General features: G+C 40.6%; 1 protein-coding gene across 1 annotated transcript in view; it reads right to left on the bottom strand.

Moving 5' to 3' along the window:
• Positions 1 to 4,133: 4,133 nt before the first annotated feature.
• The window catches only part of fbxo41 (F-box protein 41), a 35,206-nt gene continuing 24,524 nt past the window's right edge, over positions 4,134 to 14,815 (bottom strand). The window contains exons 6-14 of the mRNA XM_079553950.1: positions 13,615 to 13,997; positions 9,896 to 10,134; positions 9,676 to 9,791; positions 9,106 to 9,258; positions 8,597 to 8,692; positions 8,398 to 8,516; positions 7,927 to 8,085; positions 7,520 to 7,635; positions 4,134 to 5,463 (exon numbers count right to left, since the gene is read on the bottom strand). Coding sequence (XP_079410076.1) covers positions 5,401 to 5,463; positions 7,520 to 7,635; positions 7,927 to 8,085; positions 8,398 to 8,516; positions 8,597 to 8,692; positions 9,106 to 9,258; positions 9,676 to 9,791; positions 9,896 to 10,134; positions 13,615 to 13,997 — 1,444 coding nt within the window. The 3' untranslated portion in view covers positions 4,134 to 5,400. The remainder of the gene's footprint in view (positions 5,464 to 7,519; positions 7,636 to 7,926; positions 8,086 to 8,397; positions 8,517 to 8,596; positions 8,693 to 9,105; positions 9,259 to 9,675; positions 9,792 to 9,895; positions 10,135 to 13,614; positions 13,998 to 14,815) is intronic.

The following is a 14,815-nucleotide window of genomic DNA, read 5'->3' as shown; positions in this document are numbered from 1 at the left end:
TTTCTGATCTGTATGATGACTCAACATTTCCATCATTGTTTGAACCAATGAACCTGAACCTTCAAGTGTCTTGAAATTGCACCCAAGGGTGAACCAGACTTGTGCTTCCAAGATCATGACATCGTCATCTGGGCTTTCCCAAAATGTTTAAAGGTATAGTTATCTTAGTGTATGTAAACTTTTGGTTTTGTAAAAAGTAATTTAAAAATATGTACAAAATTCTATCTCTCACTTTAAATTCTAATTGACTAAGCTAATTCTGGTTTCATGTCAGTGATTTGTCATTTTAGCTGTGGCAGGAAAAAGTAATGTCAAAATGAAATTAACCTCAATCTATTTCTGTAATCTGTCCGAACGATCAAGTGTCATGAATATACTGCAAAAGAGGAGCCACTGGCAGTTGAATCGTTGCACAGTATTTGCTCATAGTAAGTCTGACTTTTACTCCTTTTACTTTCCACAGTTTGGTTGTTGTTATGTCCTACTCGTCACCGTTGATCGGTTGAAGATACAGATTTTTCAGAACAGTTGACTTTTGGAAAGAGGTGCTGCACCAACTTTAATGAGCCCCTGCGGCCTGACATGACACTCAGGTGATTTATTTAATGTGTAACATAATATAATCTGTTATATCATTACACAAATACAGACAAAATGACATTTAATCTTAAAGCAGTTTTATTGATGACAACCAATTTTTTGAAAATGAGTAGTAAAACATTTCCATCTAATGCAGTCATCGGAGAAAGGCTGATCGTCTTCTTGGGAACATTTGACAAAAATCCATATACGCACGAAGGATGTTACCTGTCAGACATGAATGTACAAAGGAGACACTTCATTGCCCAGATAAGTGCTGAGGTAATGTTAGATACAATTCAGATGCATGGGCACAGAATACAATCGTTCAAACAGCGGCACAGTCAGTCAGACACTGAAAAGACGAAACCAAACGACATGACGTGAATGAAAAGCGGTGCATGGGACATTCACAAGTGGCACCTTCATGAATATAATGTGAGCAGGTCCTTTGTCACTAAAAAAGCAATGTTGATAAAGGCAAACCGCATAACACAGAACTAAGTGTAAATGAACAGAAGAAAAATGTCAGTAAAACAAGGAAAGACACTGCAGGTGCACATTTCTATCCCAAAGGAAAAAAAAAACCTCCAAAATTCACACCAAATTATTCATACTGTACTTACCGATACTGAAGCAGTACATTAATACTGATTTGCCTTTCTCTTTTTTAAATATGTTTTCAAATTCAATGTGTCTCACCTTTGTATGTGCACAAAATGAACATGACAGACGGGTGTTCGGAGAAAAAAAAGGCTAAGTCTTTGTTTTGTCCCTATAAATCCAAGCGTACAATGTGCTCAGGAAGTATTCATACCTCTCTATTTGACTCCTAGGTTTATATAGAGGCCATAGCTTTCTACATAAATGGAAATTAGACCTAAACATACTGACATTTTTTTTGTTTTTCTTTGCATCTTTCGATTTAGCTTTTTAACGCATTATTGTACAGACATCTGAGTAGATTTTTTACAAATACAAAATACATTTAACTGATTTCAGTACCGGACTAAGTAATTATATAAAAGAGGTATGAAAACTTTCCGGACCCACAACTATTGCCACAACCAGCCACTCCCAAGTGTATCAGGAGAAAAAAAAAGTGCTTCTTATTTTTGTCCGATACTATAAATAGCAGAACAAGTAAAACAACACTTGTATAATAAACATCTGGAGTTTTTTTTTTTTTCTTTTTTTTTTTTTCCCCACTAGTGCAACAACAGACTCGAATCAACTTAAAAAAATAAACCTTGCAGGCAATCAAAGCTCTTAAAAACATCTAATAGTCTCTGGCCACAGTAGCAGTAACGTTTAAGGAAGGCAACTCAATGATTGATGCTCCAACACAAACATGCCAACAATATACATGTCGCTCTTTTTTTTTTTTACTTTTTTTTTTATAGAAATAAATAGTGGAATTCTCCTCTTCTTAAATAATATCAATCTCTATAGGACTCTGATGCACGTTGGATATAAAGTTATCTAGTACACAATTTTTCAACACTACCAGTATACATATAATATAGAAGTCTCTATGCTTTCATTCAGCTTTGGAGAGCAAATGCTTACAGAGGAACGCCTGTAAACAACGACTTTTCCCACTCAATGTAGATACTGTATTCATATAACATCAATACTTTTTTTTGAGTACATTTTGGTACTTTTTTGTACAAAGGCTATGTACAGAGTAGCTGATAGCGAAGGCAGGATTGTCGAAAATAAAATCAACAAGTGTTTTTTTTTTTCTTTTCCCCCCCACAGTGTTTTGTAGACCGAGAAGTTGAGATTATTTTATGCGGGACGGGAAGAACATGACAGATTGGACACTACGATATGCAGCTACACAAGTCCTTAGCAACACTGATCGTGAAGCAAAATGGAGCCAATAGTTGAACTGCAGGCACGACATGCACTGATCAGGCGAAACATTATGACCCCCTTGTCCAAACGCTGAGCCTCATATCAAACCTAATCACAGTTAAAGTGCAAATGAGAAGTTTAAATAAGGGCAAGATCTTAAAAGTAGTTGTTAATCAGGGACTAGCTAAACAGGGTTAGTCTAACTTCTCATATGCACTTTAAAAGAACAGGCCATTTTTAAATACTGAGATATGTTCTTGCCTTAGCTTAGACGAGTTGATATGTAGCTGTCTGGTCTTTACGCGTGCCCTCAGTCACGTAAACAGAGCACAGACGGCGTTAGCATTTAGCCTCTCCTCTTCTCATCTATGGATCGAAACGGAGTTGAAGCGACCAAGCTCCATGTTTTGCCAATTTAAATATGGTTACATGAGCCTTTTCATGATCCAAGTATAGTCACACAAAATTAAACATGTCGATTTTCTAAGCAGATCAAAAGTATATTGCAAGGCCTAGGAATATTACTACGCCTTGCAATATAGTTCCTCTTTTTATCTGCTTAGAAAATCGACGTGTTTAATTTTGTGCAACTCGACTTGGATCGTGTACAGGCTCATGTAACCATATCTAAATAGGGAAAACGTGGTAGAGCTTGGTCGCTTCTAACTTCACCTCAGTTTGGATCCATAGATGAGAAGAGGAGAGGCTACATGCTAACACCGTCTGTGCTCTCTTCACGTGACTGAGCGCACTCGTAAAGACCAGACAGCTACATATCAACTCGTCTAAGCTAAGCTAAGAACATATCCCAGTATTTACAAACGGTGGCCTATTCCTTTAAGCTGTCTGTGGCCGCCTTCAGCAGCTTTTCAGTGGCGTGATATGGCGCCACCATTGTTCTTTACTTGGACGACTTTAGGCCTTCACAAACACTCCCTGGGTACTGCAGTTTTGACCCAGTTGTCTAGACGTCGCAGATCGTCCTTTGTTATTTTGTACTCTGTCCTGACCTGAGTAACACCTGCCTCTGTGTGGACAAACTTGATGCCTAAAGTATCCCATACACTGGTGAAATTAAAGTGTTCATAATGTCCAACCAGGGTGATGTATGTCGCCAAAATCAGTTCTTCTGGGATGTGTAAAGGAATAGGGAACAGCTTGTTAGACAGGCTGTCTTATGTGCCACTAGAAATAAGCAAACAAATCGTGTTATATTGCACATTTTCCATGGTTCTGAACCATTGTAGCTCCTAAAGCGACTTGTACCAACTCTCCTTGTTAAAGGCGCAGTGTGTACAGTTTGATAATTCTCCTGAAGCTCTTAGAACGTTTACAGAAACCAAATAAACAGAGGTGGTCAAAGGACTTCATTTCAATGCTTGAGTGAAAGTGCAGAGGATTCTGGCTAAATATATTACTCCCAATACAAGTAAACGTTGCTCAGTCAAAATATTACGTTCAAGTTTAAGTGCTCAAGATTTGCCAGAGTAGAAAGTACAAATCCGTTTCAGAAAGTGTTAAGAATAACATCTTTTCAGCTTCTAAAACATGCAGATCAGGCCTGTATTGACCCTTCTTCCATGTCTTCATGAGTCAGTGTGCTGTGCTGCAGTAAGGTCTTTACACAAAACATGCAGCCGATTTTATACGTTTTTACTTTGTAGAGAAATGTTATGGAGCAAACGCAAAAATACTAATCAAGTAAAGCCGAAAATCCTCAAAAACTCTACAAAGTGAAGTGCTTCAGTGAATTTACTTTGTAACTGACCACGTCTGTAAATACACGTTCAAGATGCAGCAAGATTCATCGTCAAACACAATGTACCTTTAACTACATTCTATAAAAGGCCTCTCATAACCTAAATTGCACATAAAACTTGATTGAAAAATCTATTTCAGTAGATTGACTCAATGACAACTTGTAAACATATTTGGTTGTAAAAATCCATGTGAAGCTTCCCTTGAATGCAGCAATGCGAAGTGTATTCCAATCCCTCGTAGTATTGCTACTTATACTCATGTAGTACAGTATTCAGATGTACTCAAATGAACTTGTGCGGTCCCCTTTGACTGGCTAGTTGCTTGAAAACACCACCAGAGGGAGCCAGCAGATTGAAACTGCACACCACCACGATAATGAATGGCGCTGTTAAGTGTGTAATAACGGAATGGACCGGCCTCAATGCCTGTTTTCTTTTGTTATAAAACCGTCTCCTTGTGATGGCACGTTGGAGAATACACTTGCTGGAATGAAGGTGGCAAAGAGTGGCACCGGCGTGGAGAGAAATGCACTATGGGTAACTTTACAGTCTTGTGTTTCAGATGAATGTATAACCTATAACATCGTCCAAGCTGTTTCACTGTCCTGTTTGTTTTCTGTGGTTAAGAGGTGAAGGTTGACACTGCCATTGCCAGTTGAAAGGAGGTGGTCGATGCTTTTATTATCTGTCCGTTCTGAGCGTTTTGTTCTGGAAGTAGTACATGGGTCTTTTGTCTGGTTTGAGCAGAAAGCAGGGCCAATCAAATGAAAGGCCTATTCAGTCGTCATGTATAAAGCTGTCTGCCTTGGGTGAACGTCGCAAACGAACCTTGAGAAGAAGGGAAAAAAAATCTATTTCCGTGTATGGCCCGAGTCGTTTTTGTCTTTTGTGATACTTCTTTAGCAGAGCGATGAAGTCCTGCCGTGAACTGGCATCTGAAGTTCATTTATCGTACTGTATGCACTGAAGATATTGACACTTTCGGCTGCCAAGTCGGGTTTAACGCTCGCGCCGTTCAAACCTCTTGTGTTACAAATTCAATCGGCAGAGTTTTCTTAAGCTTAACCTTGGTCCTTGTTCTCCGTCCTGTGATGGCGAATGGCACGTCTTAAGAACTCCATGCAGCAGGCTCCAAACAGCTGGGTCACCTATGATTGACGGGAGCCAAGATGGCGCCTCTCCCAGACGTGTTCTCAAAGTGTTAGCAGATACTGTCGGCTTTTACGTGGAGGATTTTGGAGAAGCCAGGTCTCTTCTTCAGAGCCTACAGGGGAAAACGGTTGAATTATTGGAAAAGGAATAGTGGGGGATGGGGTACATTTAGTTGTTCCTAAATCCTAAATAAAAGTAAAAGTACATGATATTTGTTGGTGTCTTTCTTTTACACAGGAGGTATACACAAAGCCAAACAAAAAAAATTATAAATGAGATCGAATTTAAAAATATACAGTAAAACACAATAAAATAAATAAACACACCAAGATACAGTGTAAGCATAACTGAAGAAGGTATTAACTGAATTGAAAGAAAAGTCATGTCAAGACAGAGTCAGGAATTTTCAAATGAGTGAGTCATTGATGTCACTATAAATCAACAACACTTGACAGTAGTAAGGAATTTATGTCGAAAAGAAAAGCAACAGGTCAAGACTGACATCCCAGTCCTCTCCACATCTTGCGTTCTAAATGAGATGGTTAAACACGATACTCTTTTTCAAGGCAAATAAAAATAACTCCAAGCTGTTGGGAGCATTTGGAGAGGTTACCTAACTGCTGTAAGTGAGCCATGCTTCTGAATGTAGCATCAAAAGCCCAACACGCCACAAACTGACTCACAAAAAAAAAAAAAAAAAAAAACTACACATAAATAAAATCTGGGATTTCGCTGCTTTTTTAAACACTGCTTTAAGCTACAAATGACCCAAGCCTTGCACAGTAAGCTCTGGCGCGGCAGGTTAGCACCGAGTCATCCAACAATGAGCATGTATGTAGATTGAGTCACGCTTTAAACTGTGTGTAGCTGCTGTAAAAATAGATGCGTCTTACTGTATGCACTGCAACGCTGGTGAAAGTGCAGACATGTGGACGGTGTTATGCAAAACACTAGGGACACGTTCACTAAATAAAGAAACTGTGTGGGTTTAGGTGTAAGACCTTCCTGGTTTGTTTTATAGAGCTTTGAACGCAGCGGAGGAATATGCCTGAAAATATTACACTCTGATTACATAACTAATTGGCCAGCACAACCATAAAATGAAAGTACGTTCTTAATTCAGTGATCATGAGCAGCTAATGCCTCTGATATTACTGCGGACTGTTGCCAATGAACATGAGGATATACTGTATATTTCACGCCTTGTGTGATGTGTCTTGATTTACAGTAATTCAGAACTCTACCTTTTGAACCCTGTTACAATTTTAGAAACTTACTCATATTTAATGCAGGCCTAGTATTATATAATAGACCTTTATTCAACCAGGAAACGTTTAGAATCTCTTTTTCATTAACTTGAATGAGACACTAATGTACATGTTTTGGGTGGAAAAACCTATGGAAACCCCTTGAGAACAAGCAAGCTCCACAGAGTTTCAACTGCTTCGAGAGTTGAACCCTGGACATTTTTGCTGTGAGGCAAGAACGCTGACCACTGCAGCATGAATGCTCAGCTATTAAAGAGATATTTCAGGATTTTTGACATAGGGCCTCATTTCCTAGTTATCCAGAGTGTTGTTGATTTCTGGAGATTTTTTCTTTTTTTAATTCATGCAGTTCATATATTTGAAGAGTTTAGTGGCGCTAGGCTAGTGCCAGGCTAGAGCACGTCTATGGTAACTAGTAGCCTGCATTAAACATAGTCTGACCCAAGCACAGTGCACTTAAGGCAAATCACTTATAACACCAGACTACTGATATAAATGTCTGTGTTGAATTATAACAATTTTTCATTCAAAAGAATTTATATTTGAGCAGCATCAGCTTCCTGGTTGTAAGCTAAGCGGCGGCGGAGTGATCTGCTAAGTTACCAGATCTACAGTAGTTTGTTTGCGGCCGGCATTACTACACGTGGAATTCACAAAGGAGCTTTCTACAAATCAGATATGCCAACGTTAGGAGGACTATCCGGTGATTTTTAAGAGATTTTTAATGCAGGCTACTAGTTACCATAGACGTGTATTAGCCTAGCACTAGCCTAGCACCACTAAATTCTTCAAATATAAGGACTGCATAAAAAAAAAAAGAAATCAACAACACTCTGGATAACTAGGAAATGAGGCCCTATATCAAAAAGAGTTTGAATTCTGAATGGGGCATTGTCTTACCTGCAGTTTGTTGACCATCTCGTCAAATAATTTCCGAGCCTCAGGGCTGTTGGGATCCTCAAAGTAGTCTTCAATTCCAATTTGAACAACAATAGACTTCAAGCTGCGGCAAACACCTACAGTGACGAAAATGTCACACATATCATTGTCAGATTGAAACACAAGCTTTGTTAGGCGTATCATGCATCACTTACTCCTTTAAACCAATTATTTATGAGCTAATTTAAAATGCACATATTCAAATCCACACACGAAGAGTAACTAGAGTATCAATAAGTAGTACATATTTGATCATCTGTGTATCTGTGGGCTGTTTACTTCCGTGGCACTGTCCTCCCTGGGACATGTGCTATCTGAGAGCAGAAGCGTTCCACAGATAGTCACACAGGGGTAAAGAGTGCACTTACTGTTGAAGTGGAGAAGTGCTTTGGGGGTCACTGGTGTAGAGGTGAGCACCAGCATCTCCAGCCCCTTCAGCCCCTCTCTGCACACCTCTGCTGCCACCTCCTGGTTGATCTCACTCACATGGTCCAACTCCAACACCTGCAGCCGCATGCAGTTCCTTGCTGTCAGTGGAGAAAGAGACACAAACAGACGAAGGTGTGCAGTAGTTTATATATTGTGAGTGAAACTATTTTTCAACTTGAGATTTGTAAATGCTAAAACAAGCTACTTTGGCAGAAATACAACTTTGTCTTGTTGAATAACTGTAGTAACAAAACAAACTAAACTCATTAATGCAAAAAGATTACCATGCAGAACCTTAAATCCTAGTGTTTCATTTGGACACAGTTTTGCTGTTTTAAGGCAATACTGGGTGTAATAAAAACTTTTTTTTTTTTTTTTTTAAATGGCTGAAATTAGATTGTAATATTTACCCAGTGATGCCAGTCCCTGAATGCCACATCCAGCCCCGCCCACTCCCAGAGCTCGAAGGTGTGGCCAACATCTGCCAATGGTCTGCAAGCAGCGATTACTGAAGCGAGCTGGTTGTTGACTGTTGTAAAGATATCACATCAATAAGTAAAATAATCATGACAGTTCGGGAATGGTTCAAGCTATGAGCTACACTATTACCATGGATGTAGTGGTGCCACCTGCAGGGAGATGATGTCCCTACAACCTGCTCCAAGTGCCCAGATGACCTCCTGGCCCACTGGATCTGTGGCACTCCTGGAATGCAACATGTGCACGTTTAAAGATGCATTATGCAACTTTTATGTGGGAATTTTTATATTTGTGCGTATTTGACCTTGTAGTGACCCAGTGGCTGCATGAGTGGTTAGCATGGCGCCTTTACTTTCCATCACGGTGGCCTCTAGGACACTCAAGAACCAATTGTTTGGAAGGTTTTCACTGCTGACGGATCCTCTTACCAGAAAACCTACAAAACTGATCCTAGAGCATTGTAGAGACCGCCGTGATGGAAAGCAAAGGCACCATGCTGACAACTCATACAGCCGCTGGGTCACTACAAGGTCGATTACGCACAAATATCCTTTTTTTTTTTTACACATAAAAAGATACATAATGCAGCTTTAAACTAATGTTACAACATACTGATATATGGCTTAGGCTGCTTGTACCTGTAGGTGACGGCCTGTAGGGCTCGGCAGTAGCAGCTGGCCAGCCAGAGGGAGCGATCTGTCAACAGGTTTGGGCAGTGAGAGATCTTCAATATGAGTAGGTTACTCCCTGTGGCCTTCAATAAGGCCTCCAGACCCTCCTCCAGACAACCGCTGCATCAGAAAGAGAAGATGACATTTGTTTAAAGAGGGAAACAGTCCAGTATGAGCATGCTTTGTAGTCATCACTTGCTTGAAAGTACAGCTTATTGACATTTGGGTATTATTATGTTGAATGGTCTTGTCTAGTGCTGGTTAAAACTTCAAACAATATAACAGTATAAACACAATGAGGAGAGAAATTGGAAGCAATGTGAAGAACAGATACAAAGTACTTTATATATTTCTCTCTCTCAAACGAGCCCCATCTTTTACTCAGTGCAAACAATTGTCTCACTATTTAAAGAATAACAAATAGGTTTTGAGGCAAATTAGGAAGCACAATAGTAAATCAATGAATGGGATACTGTGATTAGTTGGTTGTGCATTCTTGTTCCTGTATGCTTTTTCATGCCGTATTAAGAGTCTCACCGTGTGCTTTTAAGATAGTCCTCCTTGCTCTCCTTTTTGCCTCTCTGTCTTGGCTTGAGGTTTTGTAGGATAAGGGAATGTGTCTGTGTGCACCACTGAGACAACGTGCAAAGGAACTACAGGGAAGAACAAAACAGGCATGAGTTTGAAATACTAATACTACATTTGTAAAGAAATGTAAAAAAAATATGGTAAAAAGCATGTAATTATCCTCTCTCACCTTGGAAGAAATGCGAGCGTTCTCTAACAGCACTCTGGTCCACACCGCCGGATGCCGGGCCACAAACTTCCAGTCTCGGCACACCTCTGCGGCCCGGAGTAAGGTCTTTGTGTCCAAGTAAGTGAAGATACAGAAGAGGGCAGCCCGCATCTTCAGCACCTCTGGACTGATCACCTCGTTGGACTTGGAAGGGCTCTTGTTATGGCGGCACGGTTTGCTGTAGATTGGTTCAGGTCGACCTACACAGAAAATGAAGAATATGGTAAAAATAAAAAAATATATATACATAAAAGTTGGCTACTGTTGGCTCACTGAACACCCACAGATGCGTTTTATATCCCTGCAAGGTTTTTAATAGCTATTGTATGTTATACAGCATTAATTTTAATTTAAAAGCCGATATTGACACTACATAATATAGCATCCAATGCAGGCCGACTATTTAACTTCTGCAATCCCTTATAGTAAGTATTTTAAGAACATGTTTGTATAATTTAGTAGTAGCCTGTCCTGCATTTAGAATTTCCAAGATGAGAAACACAGTTATTCCAATCAAATATAGTTTTGGTACTCTTTTTAATTCTGTTACTTTGGAAAATCGATGGATACAAATAGCTGAGAAAATACAATCCATAGATTCAATTGTCTGAAATATGAAAATACCACATTTTTTAATAATGGTTGAATTGACATGGTCTTCAGAAAATCTAAAATGGCTCATGTAATAATAATAATATTATTAGTAACTCTTATTGCACTTTACAAGATCGACAAACCTCTCCTGTAGTCATTATCCATACTTGGTAGCGGTAAGCTATTGAAGCTACAGCTGAATGAGGATGTTAATCTGTGCCATTGACCCAGGCTTAGACCATCACCAACCACTCACACACAATATTTAGACATAGGGGATAAGTGTCTTGCCCAAGGGCACAACGAGCCGAGATTCAAACCAACAATATGCGCCACAATGCAACGCCTGCAAACAACCAGTGGACACTGAATCCTGTACTACGGAGCTATCGCGGCAGCAAAGCCAATAATAACCCATGTTATCCCTTTGAACATGTGGCAGTTTCATCAAAATATTAAGTCTAGTGTAATTATGTAATATTTACTTAAGATTGATAATGTCTTAAAATATATGAAATGTTTGTGCAACCATAGTTCTCTTATTCTATCGCTTGGCGGCACCATTCTCCACAAAGTCTTTGGCAGGTTACATAAACGTCTCTCTTGGTGCCATCTTGGTATGTTCTGTTGCTATATATCGGCTGCTCCCATGTGTCCAATCCAAGCCTGCCTTATTCCTCGCGGCGTTAGAGCCCAGATGAGTCACTCCTCTTTGGCCTTGGAAGGTGTCTGCTTGAAACCATCAGGGCTATGAACCATTGCTACACTCTCTCATCCGCTTTCACTCATTTTTTTTCTCTCTTTTCCCTCACACACACACCACCTACGCTCAAGACTGCCAAATGAACTAAAAAAGCCGAACTGCGCGCTGCATGCTGGGGAAAAAATAACATGCAGATACATACCATCTGATCAAACTTGGCACGAAATGATTACAACTACGTCAAAGCCAGTGGCATGTTGTGTGCACTTCATACGGCTGCCGTAGTGATTTGTCACAGGACAGTGGCCCAGTTTTAGGTAATTTACACTTATGTACTGTGCAGAGAGAGCAAGAAGCCAAGGTGGATGAATGGCACGGCTGAAGCAGTGAGTTTGAGAATCTTGGCAAAGACAGCAACAGAGATGTACAATCTGTGAAGGATCTGAAAAACATTCGCATTCGGACTTGGCCGCAAACACAAAAGCGCTGGTCCATTAGACAAGAGGCTGTGATGCATTTTGAGCCAAGCTAAACGTGCTCCATGAGAAAAGCACACAAAATGCACACAAAGGGTCAAAGTTTAGAGGATCTTTTCCGGAACAGGGTTTAACAAGTCCAGTTGCTAAAATGCTGGAAAAAAAAAAAAAAAAACCTCAAATGCGCAAAACAAAAAGACACCTCAATTCAAGAGCCCATACACAACATCATCCCCACACAAACGGCAAACTGAGAAAAGAAAATAACAGATGATAACGTAAAATAAAAATGATCTCAACACATCCTGAAACTGCATCACGCTATCATGAGATAAAAGAATTAGTGGATGTGCATGCTATATATGCTTTATTTGACTTTAATTGGTATGTGTGGGCTTTAGTGAGCTGTACCAAATTACCCAAAATATATACATTAGTGTCACCCACAGCAAATCCGTTTCAGAAAAGACACACCTTAAAAATAAATGATATACTGAAAACTAAACCTATTACCGAAATCATTTCTACTCATTTCCTCTTTCAAGCAACACCACAGATCTAAAAGAAAGCTCTTGATAGGATTTCTCCGTGGAGTGGTATCTATTGGAACTAATGACCAGCTCTGGTGGCCATGTTGCGCCAATTCTATTTAAGAAGTCATGGAAACTAGAAGAAGACACTACTTGTTTATGTATATTTCAATTGACTGGGATATTTTGATTTTTAAACATGTGAGTGATGGATGTGTCCATACAGTGTGTGGGCCCTGGAAGAGGGCGCTCTGAGAGTGGCTCCACCTAATAGGTTAAAAGGAGCGCCAATCTAGAACCAGGTGTGGCGCTCCCGGGGCAAATGGTTTTGACCGTGGTCGTGCGTGTGTGCTTGTGCTTGCTCCTGCTTGTTTAAACAATAACCAACAAAGCTGTAAGTTCAACCTACATGACACTTTTTGCTACAATAAATGGATTGGCATATCCGACTTCTGAAATACTCTGGGACTTTTTTCCCTCTCACAGTTATCATCCTGCACAAGGCCAACAGCACGCGTTAATCCAACTTTTCATGCGCCACCCCTGGTTCTACATTACTTTAAATTATTTGGTCAATAGACACTTTCATTGTGGCGAAGCTTAGACAGAGGCAGAACGCTAAATGTGTAGAAATAAAAAGGATTGTTAACCCATGGACCACATTTAGATGAGGTCATAGTCCAGTTAGAAATTAATGAATGTACAAACCTTTTGAGATTTTATTTACATTCAAGTTGCTGTATAAAAGTGGATACACATCCAATCGCCATTTAACATCATCTTTAAAAGACGTTGATGATAAAGAAACCACAGAAATTATATAAATTACACAACAACCTACCTACCAGTACCTAATTTCAATTTAAACAGGTTTGCTAGCCTTTGGCAAACAAAATGAGCGAATTTGAAGGAACAGGCTCAGGTAGCGAAAGGCATTTCTATAAGCAGGGAAAGGGGCTCTGGCACAAGATGGCTGCCACATTTGCCACTGTAAATCACATACATCAATATCATTCTAAACAGAAACCTCATCATTGTGGACTAAGTGTTAAAATAATGACAATGCAGACTTGCCTCTAATTTGTCATGTTCATGCTATACTATATCATTAACATTATTTTTATGTCATAAACTTAAAATATCTGCATTTATGATTTGTAAATAATTAAAATGCCATTGTGAACAGTTAGCCTTAATGCACACAAATGCAGCGGAAAATATTAATTATTTGACTTTATTTGAGTGTCCTGAGATACAATGTTGTTGATTTTCCTCACCTGAATCTGAATGTACAACATGTGCATTTGCCGTAATATCTCAAATATACAGTAATTCAGTCACTATAGCTCTTGCTGATACTGCTACAGGAGGTCTTACCTATGTGGGGGTAGTATCGACTGGCGTGGTGGGAATACGGAGGTGCAGACTGCTGAACTTCGGCCACAGCTCTCCTCTCCTGCTCCCACATCTCTACCTCTGACTCCGTGGTCCGGGAGGCCACATCTGAAATGTCCCCCTCCTCTCCCTCACTGTTCCTGTACGGGCGTCTCTGCCAGTTCTGAATGGCCTGTTTACGCAAACCCCAGTTTCTGGATGCCCCGCCGCAGGAGGGGGAGCGCTCGTAGCCGCCGCCCTCCCCGAGTCGACACTGCATATGATAGTACTGTGCTTCGGGGCAGTCCTCCATTGGGTGCATCTCCACACTGTCGCTGTCATAGCCCCCGGAGCCCTGGGACACCGACTTGACCCGACCAGACGCTCTGAAAATGTACAATAGAGGGAATGAACATGTGTTATCATTGAAACTGTACAGCTTACAGAGAAATATTTAACTGAGCATATCAAGTAAAAGTGAACAAATAAAAAATGTACAGATGGATAATGTATACATCCATCCCTCCATTTTTTCCCGCTTTATCTGGGGTTGGGTTACGGGGGCTCCCTATCCATACACACTTCCTCCTGCTCTTCTGAAGGGATCCCAAGGCGTTCCAATGGGAAATGCCTAGAACACCTCCCCAGGCAGGCGACAAAGAAGTATCCGAAACAAATGCCCGAGCTGCGTTAGCCAGCTCCACTCCACTTGAAAGAGTGGTTCTACTCCAAGCTCCTCCCGGGTGACTGAGCTCCTCACCTTATCGCAAAGGGTGCACCCAGTCACCCTGCGAAGGAAACTCATTTTGGCCACCTGTATCCACAATCCGATCCTTTCGATCATTACCCAGATTTCATGGTCAATCTTCACCACAGGAGTCCGATACAGCGACCGCATCACTGCTGGCACTGAACTGATCCGTCTGTCGATCTCACGCTCCATCTGTCCCTCACTCCTGAACAAGAGCCTGAGATAATTGAACTTTTCCACTTGAGGCAAGGACTCTCCACCGACCTAGAGAGGGCAAGCCACCTTTTTCCGGTGGAAAACCATGGCCTCGGATTTGGAGGTGCTGATTTTCATCCCAGCTGCTTCACACTCAGCTGCAAACCGTCCCAGAGCGTGCTGAAGGTCCTGATTTGATGAAGCCCACAGAACATCATCTGCAAACAGCAGAGATGAGATCCTGAGGTTCCCAAACCG

Source organism: Gobius niger (assembly GCF_951799975.1).
Source record: "Gobius niger genome assembly, chromosome: 3".
NCBI classification, from domain to species: Eukaryota; Metazoa; Chordata; class Actinopteri; order Gobiiformes; family Gobiidae; genus Gobius; species Gobius niger.
The sequence above is the reverse complement of the archived record's forward strand: the minus strand, read 5'-3'. Positions and strand labels throughout refer to the sequence as shown.